Raw genomic sequence first — 9,612 nt, forward strand, 5'->3', positions numbered from 1 at the left:
TTAACACCTAGTTAGTTCAGAAACTAGTTAGTTGAAAACATAGTTCAGACACAGCATCGATTTTAACTGTACTGTGATCTCTGGCGGGTGTTGGAGTAGAATTTACCTCCAAATATTTTCCTAAACCCATGACTACACACACTCGACTTTATCCTTTAGTTCCCAGATTCATTAGTGGGTTTGTTCGTGTTTGATCGGAGGCTCCTGTATTGATCCGGTGACGTCATCTTCAGTCAGTGAACACCAGTCATGCCGGGAAGATGATTGGATCAGCTGTGGTGTGGAGATAAAGTCCAACTGGAGTCGTCCCGGTTCTACTTTACCCCCACGGACCGGATGTTCAGACCGGTAAACCTCTACAGAGGAATTAAAACGACGCTCCGTCACAGCTCTAGAGAATTCATATCTAAACTGTGGTGCATTCAGGGGCAGAACGTTAATGTCAGCTCTCTCTTTCTCCTTGTGGTTAACTCCAGGAGGTGTCACACACACTGATCTGTTCCCATCTCACATCTCATGTCACTTTCAAAGCTTTCTCATGAGGGTAATTGGTTTTTCCTACAGAACAGGAATGTTGTTGACTGACTGCTGACTCATTAAAATTGCTTCACAACTTGGCTCCAAACGCAGGTTTTATAAACTATTCGCCGCCTTTATCTCATGCCATAACAGATGCAAATGTTTTTATGGTACTATGTTTTGTTTTATTATGCAAAATTTTAGGAATATCTGTTATAAATTTGAATCTAATCAGACAGGAAATGAAAATGAAACGACAGCAGAACATCAGATAATGGCGTTTCCAAGACTCCAGGTCTGTAATCATCGTGTTGTGTTGATGAAACCTGAGCTATCGTAGGATCAGAACGCGTCCGCCGCCACAAACCCGTCCCACCGTGCCGGCGTTAGAGGATTCTATGTAAACTTTACATGTTATGGCGATAAAAGCTTGGATTACACTCTGTAACCTGAAAAGAGAAGCCTGAAAGCAGAACCGCGCCAGCCACACCTCCCAGGGTGTGTCAATCCCACAATCCTCTGCTCTGACAGAACACACACCCCCCCCCCCGGAGACGTGGCTTCTTAATATCGGATGGCGAAGCGTTAGGCCTCGATCCTGATGCTTTTCAGACGCCGCGGCTTCACGAAAAGAGCTCAAAGCTGACGCAGCGAGGTGATTGGATGCAGGATGTGTTCGCGACCTCGAGGGCTGACCTTTTAGAAACCGGGCCCTTCTGTCAGGCATGTTCACACACATTCTAAAATTAAAAAACTGTTTCCACTCGTTCACATGCGCGACACAAAGAGGGCTTTCCCCAGTGGATGCATTAGTGAGGTTTTGTGGACTGACGCTCACGTATTACGTACAGACGACACGTTTATTGTATTGTTGTTATTCGCACTCGGATCGGCGGCATCCAGAAAACGTGTCACCGACTGGTCGTCATTCCTCCCTTCTCCACCCCGGGCGTCTTTCCTCTCAGGGAGGGGTCGAAGGGCGTGGAGACGCAGCAACGACTCCAGCCTGCGACGCAAAATGTTTTTCCAGTTAACATGAGTGTGATGTTATGACGGAGTAATTCAGGGGAAATACACACAGTGGAGAGGATTCCCAGGAAACACGGTAATGATTTTATCACTTGTGACTTTAGGGAAAGAAAACAGCGACGGGTTATATTCTATTTTATTCTGTTTTTATTCTATTTTATATCTAAAATCTGTGGAAAAACAAACCTTTTCATTCAGAAAGTTTGTCAAGAATCCATGTGTTTACCAGGACGACGCGATTATGACCTATAAACACATGAACAGCATGTCTGACTATTATTACTGAGAGATTATTATTATTATTATCTTTTGGTTCTTACATTGTAATAATGACTTTTCTGTTCCCAGCTATATATTATATTAATTATCAACATTTATAACTATAATTACACTCCAGGATGTATTTTATTTTATGACTTTAAGGTAATTTAGGTGGGTTACATTTCTTCAATTATTTATCTTATTGCTTATATATTATGATTATGATGTAAAATAAGAAAGAATAGATAAAATCAAGTTGGAAAATTAAACTTACATTTCTGGTAAAAGAGTACAGTCTCCATGGTAACAGGAAAAAAACAGCTCATGATCCATAAATGAATAATTAGAACAGAATAAAGTGGAATAGAATAGAAATATAAGTCACATGATCGTCTTCCAGAGTATTTTCTCCGTTTTCAAAGGAAGTAGTAAAACACGCGCGACGGATTTCTTTCATTCCCTTGTTTTTGTTGCCAAGGCGACAGAGTTGCGGATGACTCATGGTTCCTGAATGTTTTTGTTTGTGCTGATTTACTGTTACTATATTCTGGGCCGGTTTGCGGCAGAGCTCCGGCCCACAGTCATGTGACTCTGCACCCCGGATGCAGTGGAGAACGTCGCCTCGGCGCCGGTTGCTAGGCGCCGCTGTGGAACTATGTGGCCTCAGAACGAGGAGCTTTTACAGCCTGGAGTCCCTCTTTTCTCTTCTCTGCCTTTAATAGTTGTTTTCTCACCGCCGTCCTTCGTTCATCTTTCATTTCAGGATCGTTGCCGGCGCCTCAAACTCGCCCTACGAGGTCAACATCAGTCAGACTCGGGGTCGGAACGCCGCGGCCACAAGGTGAAGGAAAAACAGGAAAACACTTTTGGCAATAAAGAGGAATTCTAGGATGAGACGCAGATTGAAACTGTTTTTGTTTTTGCAGGAGAGCAGCGTCGCAGTCGTGCTGCCCCAGAAACCAGAAGAGCAGGAAGAAGAACTCATCGCTCCGCCAGAAGAGAAAGTCGTAAAAGTAGGTGCGCTGATGACGCGCGAGTCGCCTCGGGCGTGAGCGGCGGGGTTTGTAATCTCCTTCCCGTCTCGCCCCCCAAAACGCTCCAGGTTTTCCTGGAAGCCCGTCCGCAGACGGGCGAGAGCGTCAGGATGTTAACCGATGAGGTGTCGCAGATCCAGGAGGTGAGTGTGTGACGTGCTGAGTCAGCAAGACGCCCTCAAGCCGTCTGGAAGGAGCTGACGTCTGTTTCTGATCGACATTGGGTTTGTTTCTGCAGGTCAGGTACTGTCTGAAGAGCCTGAGGGAGCAGATGGCGGCGAGGCAGAGCAGCAACAGCAAGGTACCGTCCTCTGATTGGACGATCCGCTTCTCTGGACGATGCTGGGAACTGAAAATGATCAATCAATCAGTCAATCAATCAACTTTTATTTGAGAAGTGTTTTATCGCATCAAGAGACTGTTTGAAGAGCTTTTACAGGAAGAGAGACCAAAAAATAAAACCCAACAAAACCAAAAATACTTAGGATTCAATTATAAATGGGCAAATTATTTATTTATTTATTTATTTATTTATTTATTTATTTATTTATTTATTTATTTATTATTATTATTGTTTATTTATTTATTTATTTATTTTTCATTTATTATTCTTATTCTTTATTATTCTTCATTAATTTTAAGGCCATATTGATTCATCCTCATCTCTCTTCTCCTCAGCATCCCGTCAACGGCATCAGAGTCAATCTGCCCCGCGGCCAAGCAGCAGTCGCCAATGGCAACGCCGTCCTCATCGAGTCCGACGCTCAGGTGAGCCAATCAGAGTTGGGCTTTCGTCCGACGTCGTCAGCGTGTGAAGGCGGAGGTCGGTTTGAATGCATTCAAATCTTTATCGAAATGACGGGAACGACGCGTACGATAAGAAAATGACTCGCCCTGTGGGGTCGCTTCACACACACACACACACACACACACACACACACACACACACACACACACACACACACACACACACACACACACGGGGCCCATCCTAACATCTCATGTGACACACCATTAGCTGCTAAGTCGTTAGTGTCATGGGGTGTATTGTGTCCATGCAGAGGCATATTTGTGGTATGTAGGTGAGCAAAGGTCACATGACACCGCCCTTCATTACCAGGGGTGTCACATGACGCGGCCATTGTTGTGTCGCTCGCCTGAAGGACAGTCCTGACACAAAAAATTATGTCAGCGTTCAACAAATTGAGCTAAACGCTTTTTTCGCCTCGGGTGAATAACTTTGTAAAGCATCAGGGATCGCGGTGGCCACGCCTTCAGGGTCGGGGTTAACTGAACTTTTGTCTGTGGGGGTGTCCTCAGGTGGGGGACAACCAGGAGGAGATGACGAGGCTGAGGGAGGCGACCAAACGTCTGTACGCTCAGCTTCAGGAGGTGGAGAAGAAGCACCGGGAGGAGATGGAGACGCTGCAGGTCTGCACACATGCTTTACATTTTGCATTGCATTGTGGGAAAGCACAGATTTCAACACAAATAGTCCTTTTTTTCTACACACTACACGGATTCTCCCCCCCAGGCTGAATCAGACACGTACGGCGTCCGCTTGACGGAGCAGTCGGAAAGCCTGAGGAAAGCGGAGGAGCGGTCGGAGGCGAGGGGCCGGCAGGTGGAGGAGCTGCAAAGGCTTCTGGGAAGTATGGAGGTGGAGAGGAACGCCCTACAACAGGAGATGGAGGCGGGGCGGGCGGAGCTGCTGCAGCTGAGAGCAGACGAGGAAGAACGGGAGGAGGAGGAGGAGAGGTGAGGAACGTGAAAATGAAAGTTTATTAGATTATAATTCATGCTTTTTTTATCCCAGGATGAGAAGTTGTGCATTCAGAAAACATCATAAAACAACCTGCATTCAATGTGCTTTTATTTTGAAAAGGTTTTCTCATGCCTTTGTGTGTCTCAGGTGTGCAGAGCTGGAGAAAGAGGTGTCCGTCCTGAAGGAGAAGATCCATCACCTGGACGACATGTTGAAGAGTCAGCAGAGGAAAGTTCGTCACATGATCGAGCAGGTGTTTACACACACACACACACACACACACACACACACACACACACACACACACAGATGGTGAGTGAATGACGATGCATGAAAATGAGCTGCATCTCTCCTGAGCCTCTGACATCATTTTTGTGTGTGTTTTTTTTTTGTGGGGGGGTGCGGTTTTCTCAATGATGCAGCTGCAGAACTCGCGGACAGTCATCCAGGAGAGAGAGCGCGTCATCAGGGACCTGGAGGAGAAGGTGGCCTTCCTGGAAGCCGAGGTGGGGATGAATTACAGGACAAATACGGACGTCAGGCAGCATGTTGTGTTTTCTGTGCTAAACCAGTTTCAAACCAATTAAAATCTGTCTTATTTGAAGGTTTAAGGCCTTTCATTCCTTTCTACTTGCAGAATAGAGAATTGCATGATCACATCGACTACTTCATGTCGGGTCAGGACCCCCCGCCGCTGACACCCAACGAGAACAAGCCAGTGGTGGTATACAGGTGAGCAGACACTTCCTGGTTCCACCCATTTTTGTATTTCCTGTCATGAATTTGCAAGAATTAATGTGTTAACCCCCCCCCCCTCTGCGCAGCAAACCTCTCACACCAACAACTCAGACCAACAAAGCTCTGCCGTTCATCAAGGTCATCGAACTCAAGTCCTGAGGAAAGTTTCAACTAAAGGAGAGATCTGATGTTAAATAGTGTAAATATTTATTTAAATAATTGCAAGTGTGTAAAATAGTGGTCTGCAGCGATTCAAACAAAGGCTGGCCTGGGGGCGAGGGAGCGGGGGGGGGGGGGTCCCATGATGACAAAAAACAGTTTTGATTAGGGTTCAGGCTGTTCTGAGTAATTTTTTTAATTTACTGACATTTTTCAACAGAATCTCACTCAAAAAAGAAAATAAAAAAAGAATTAAAAGTAGGATTTAATGGCAGTGGGGGGGGGGGTTCTGGAAGGGGAACGAGGAAGAAGCTGAATTTTCCAGACATGCACAGACACAAACCTGACCAATATGAACAGAACATGTTCAGGAAACCTTCGGCAAAGTTCCATGTTTTGTAAAGTTTGACACTTCTTCTACTTCCCCATACGGAATCTGGGTTTTTAAAACAGGTCGGCTGGAATACACTGGTTTAGATTTGATGTGTTGTAACCGTAAATGTCTCTGTTACACGTAGGTTTTGGAATAACGTTCAAACACTGATAGGGCCGAGTGTTTGCAGCTCTCCTTTAACCAAACAGCCTTCGTGACCGCCGTCCCGGCAGCAGGGCTCAAGGTCACATTCCTGTGCTTCACACCTCGTTGCCAACGACAGGCATTTAGCTGTCAGCAGTGAACTCTGATTTACGCTTCGGTTGAATATACTGTATTTCTAACAGTTAAACCATTAAAAGACGAGTAATAATGTTGTTTTTAATTATTTATTTTAACATTTATTTAAGTCACATTGGAGAATGTTAGATTCTACCAAAATAGGCAAGGGCTAATTCACATTAACACCTCAACACGCTTATTTATCCCGTTTTGTGCTTAATGGTGCTTATTTAACATCAGCTACTGATTTAACTAAGTGCTGTACTCGTTTTTATGATGCATTGTTTGTGTGGATTCATTCTTTTTAAATTATTGTTTCAATCCAACATTTTTTAGAAACTATTCAACCACTGTGAACTTCACAGATGAACATGTATTGGAGTTTTTGACTGTTTTCTTTTATTTTAGACTTAAATGTAATGTAATACCTGGTTTGTTTGACTAGTGTTTAGTATTTTGTGAATTTACTGAAGCCTAACTTTCATCTGGTGTCCTTATGCCGTTGAGCTGTGCTGCCACCTACTGGACAAATTAAACATGACTACAAACTGCAGGTTGTGAGGCCTTTATCTCAAACCAGCTCAATTAAATACAAATAAAATATGATATAAATATATTACATTTGTTAAAAAACACACGCTGAAATAAAATATACATTCATATTTACATTTGGCAATAAGAAAAAAATTTGTAAGTGATTTCTGGTTGTATAAAAAATGACAATGATTTGTCTACAATCATGTTTCTCTGAATATGCCGGTTAGATTCAAAATAAGAGCAATAAGTCTTGGAGTTTAAATTTACAAAAAACAAAACCAAAACATAAAATTAGATTTTTTTTAATACAAACCTATTTTCTAAATGGAAAAATAGCATGTATTTAATTGTTCACAATGTATTTTGTTTTGTCTTAAATTACTTGAGAAGTTTTACCAAACATGAATTTTACAACTCAGAATGAACAGTTACAGTATGTATAACCATTGTATGTACACACACACACACACACACACACACACACACACACACACACACACACACACACACACACACACACACACCCTCACAGGGTGCTCTCCAGTGTGTTGTAGTTGTCTTTGAAGCTTTTGAGCTCCAGAAAATGTTTGGGTCTCTTGCTGCGCTGACAGGTGGAGGGCAGGTAGGTGACCTGGATGGTGGAGGGGGGGCTCCGGGCGGGAGAACCGGTCAGGTCCTTGGCCGCGGACTGGTGATGCTTGTCCAGACTGGTTGTGCTGGAATACGCCTTAACCCTGGGAAAAGAAAGGCAAGATGTGGGAGGGATGGAGTTAATTTGAGTGCATGAAAAAACATTCAATAATATCTATCCCTGTTGTTGAAAATCAGCTGTTTTTAAAAGTCTTATCATGCACGATGGCTCGCTATTTCATGGTAAGCAATGGAGCAACCTGTCTAAGAATGTCACAAGGCTGGAAGAGCACTTACACATCAGCAAGTTCACTCAGAGCCTGCTGGTATTCAAGGAACTCGGCTTCCCCAAACACCTGAAACGAAGAGATGAAGTCGGATCAGAAAAACGCCATTAGATTCTATCCACGTCCTGTCACCAGTCACACACTGTTCTCACCCCAGTCCCATGACGAGCGCTATCGTAACCTTCAAGGAGACGGTCGATCAGGGCGCTGCGGCTGCTCTTGATCAGAGAGTGAGAGTTGCGTAACTCCAGCAGCCAGCTCCTGAAACTGCGTCCGGTGAACGCGCTGGGGCTGCGGCTTATCTCCTGCAGGGGGATACCTGGGGAGGAAAGAGGAAGAGAATCAACGAAATTCGTTTGATCTGGAAAATCCTGGTAAAATACATGAATATATTACAGTAACACAAACTTTGACCTCTGACCTGAGTCACGAATGGCATCCAGAGCCTTCATTCTGTACAGGTAGTTGAAGCAGCCTGAAACGTAGTGAGGTTTTTGTTTACTTTGTGCAACAGAAAATAATAAAAGCACTTAAAACAGCTTCAGGTGGCAGAAAGTGAAGCTGATGAAGAGCCTCACTGATCTGCTGCTTCAGCCTGTCGTCCTCCTCCGACAGGAGACGAGGCTCGAAGCGGATCTCCTGGACCTTGGACAGCCTGGAATCGATCTCTTCCCTCAAACCCTGAGAGGAGACCGGACGGACACGTCACACCTCAGCGGCTGATGCTCAGCTGACAACACGGGGGGGACAACCAGCAGGTAACCCGCTTACCTTTGGGGCGTTATGGCCGATAGGTGCGTGGGGTCCTCTGCGGGATCTCATCGCGAAACGCATGATTTGCCTCTTCACGAAGATAAACAGCAGAACGAACACCTAAAAACAAAACAATACGTCACAGGAAGACGGGCTAGCACACCAACCACCGGCTAGCAAAAGCATAACTGTACTTACCAGGCTTCCATAGGCCATAACTAGAACAACATTAACCCCAGACAGCGGGTATGCCTCTGCCATGTTCTTCAGTGTGTTTACGGTTAGCCGCTGCTAGGTTAGCTAGCTAGCAACGCATATAAACGCAATATTGCCACATTAGCTTGGAAGCTAACAGTGGTTGTATTTTTTTAAAAGGCTACCACGGCACCCACAACGCGTTCTTTATAGCGTAACAGCTCTAAAAGTTGGGTTTCTAAACAAATACACAGCAACCACATTAAAAATACTTTAATGTTGAAGGATATCGGCACTAAAACACGCAGGTTAACTCAATATCCGAAGAGGCGATGACGAGGAGTTCGCGACAGAGACGGACGATTTACGACACTATAATTTACCGTAATAACTGTGTAAGGATCGATTTACGGTTTGTTGTGAAAAAGAATAAAACGTTATGCTTAGTTTAGGACCGATATTTCAAACTTTCTACAGTTTTCATTATTTTGTAACATGCAAATTGTGTTTAATATTTATTTTTAAACAGCACTGGATGCCAACATCAAGTCCAATTAATTGTTTTTCTTATTAAGAAGAAATAAATAAGAATACTGTATTCTAAAAATACAATTGCACCTTGCTTTTAATTATTTACGAACTGGTAGTTATGATATTAGTACTAGTTAATGGTAACAATCGTTGTTAGTGGTAATTAATTTACATTATATTCTAAAACAAGCCTATTAGAAATTATTGTGATGCTATGTTATAGTGTAGTAGGTGTGTATAACGTTATGAATTAAGTACCCCTGTTTAATGCGTTTTAATGTATATTGTATTTATTAATTATACTTATGGTTACCATTCATTTGCTTGTTTGTTTATTCTCATAAACTGTACAAAGGAGCAGAATACTGTTATGTCTTTGAATGTATTGAAATGTATATTTGGGAGACTTTAAGCTTGATATTTATGTATTATTTTCTGAGTCTCAAAAATTGAAACTTCTCTCACATATACAATGACATTATTCAATGAAAATATTTTTATTCCTTTTTAATTAAAAGT

At 43.2% G+C, this 9,612-nt stretch overlaps 2 protein-coding genes across 8 annotated transcripts in view; one reads left to right on the forward strand and one right to left on the reverse strand.

The window, feature by feature from the left end:
- tuft1b (tuftelin 1b) overlaps window positions 1–6,713 on the forward strand; it is an 11,852-nt gene extending 5,139 nt beyond the window's left edge. For 3 of the 7 annotated variants that reach the window (XM_068333478.1, XM_068333477.1, XM_068333483.1), the window contains 11 exons: window positions 2,573–2,650; window positions 2,736–2,822; window positions 2,912–2,986; window positions 3,082–3,144; window positions 3,522–3,611; window positions 4,164–4,274; window positions 4,378–4,601; window positions 4,756–4,861; window positions 5,031–5,114; window positions 5,246–5,340; window positions 5,433–6,713. In XM_068333478.1, the coding sequence (XP_068189579.1) occupies window positions 2,573–2,650; window positions 2,736–2,822; window positions 2,912–2,986; window positions 3,082–3,144; window positions 3,522–3,611; window positions 4,164–4,274; window positions 4,378–4,601; window positions 4,756–4,861; window positions 5,031–5,114; window positions 5,246–5,340; window positions 5,433–5,505 (1,086 nt within the window). In that variant the 3' untranslated portion in view covers window positions 5,506–6,713. Of the gene's footprint in view, window positions 1–1,576; window positions 1,625–2,572; window positions 2,651–2,735; window positions 2,827–2,911; window positions 2,987–3,081; window positions 3,145–3,521; window positions 3,612–4,163; window positions 4,275–4,377; window positions 4,602–4,753; window positions 4,862–5,030; window positions 5,115–5,245; window positions 5,341–5,432 lie in introns of those variants that run through there. The other 4 variants (XM_068333479.1, XM_068333484.1, XM_068333481.1 and 1 more) reach the window with 4 other exon arrangements.
- An 80-nt stretch (window positions 6,714–6,793) lies between these two features.
- On the reverse strand, window positions 6,794–8,947 carry LOC137607599 (protein C1orf43 homolog). Its single transcript, XM_068333485.1, has 7 exons — window positions 8,566–8,947; window positions 8,386–8,487; window positions 8,193–8,295; window positions 8,036–8,089; window positions 7,767–7,933; window positions 7,625–7,683; window positions 6,794–7,431 (listed from the first exon to the last, which is right to left on the reverse strand). The coding sequence occupies exons 1-7, from the start codon at window positions 8,626–8,628 to the stop codon at window positions 7,224–7,226; spliced, it is 756 nt and encodes a 251-aa protein (XP_068189586.1). The 5' UTR covers window positions 8,629–8,947; the 3' UTR covers window positions 6,794–7,223.
- Window positions 8,948–9,612: the final 665 nt, after the last annotated feature.

The sequence above is a fragment of the Antennarius striatus genome, chromosome 14 (genome assembly GCF_040054535.1).
Source record: "Antennarius striatus isolate MH-2024 chromosome 14, ASM4005453v1, whole genome shotgun sequence".
In the NCBI taxonomy this organism is placed as follows: domain Eukaryota; kingdom Metazoa; phylum Chordata; class Actinopteri; order Lophiiformes; family Antennariidae; genus Antennarius; species Antennarius striatus.

Coding starts and splice junctions, on each gene's coding strand:
- LOC137607599 (XM_068333485.1), bottom strand. CDS start 8,628: ATGGCAGAGGCATACCCGCTGTCTGGGGTTAATGTTGTTCTAGTTATG. Junction 8,090..8,192: donor CAGGCTGAAGCAGCAGATCA/GTGAGGCTCTTC, acceptor ACTACGTTTCAG/GCTGCTTCAACTACCTGTAC. Junction 7,684..7,766: donor GCGCTCGTCATGGGACTGGG/GTGAGAACAGTG, acceptor TCTTCGTTTCAG/GTGTTTGGGGAAGCCGAGTT.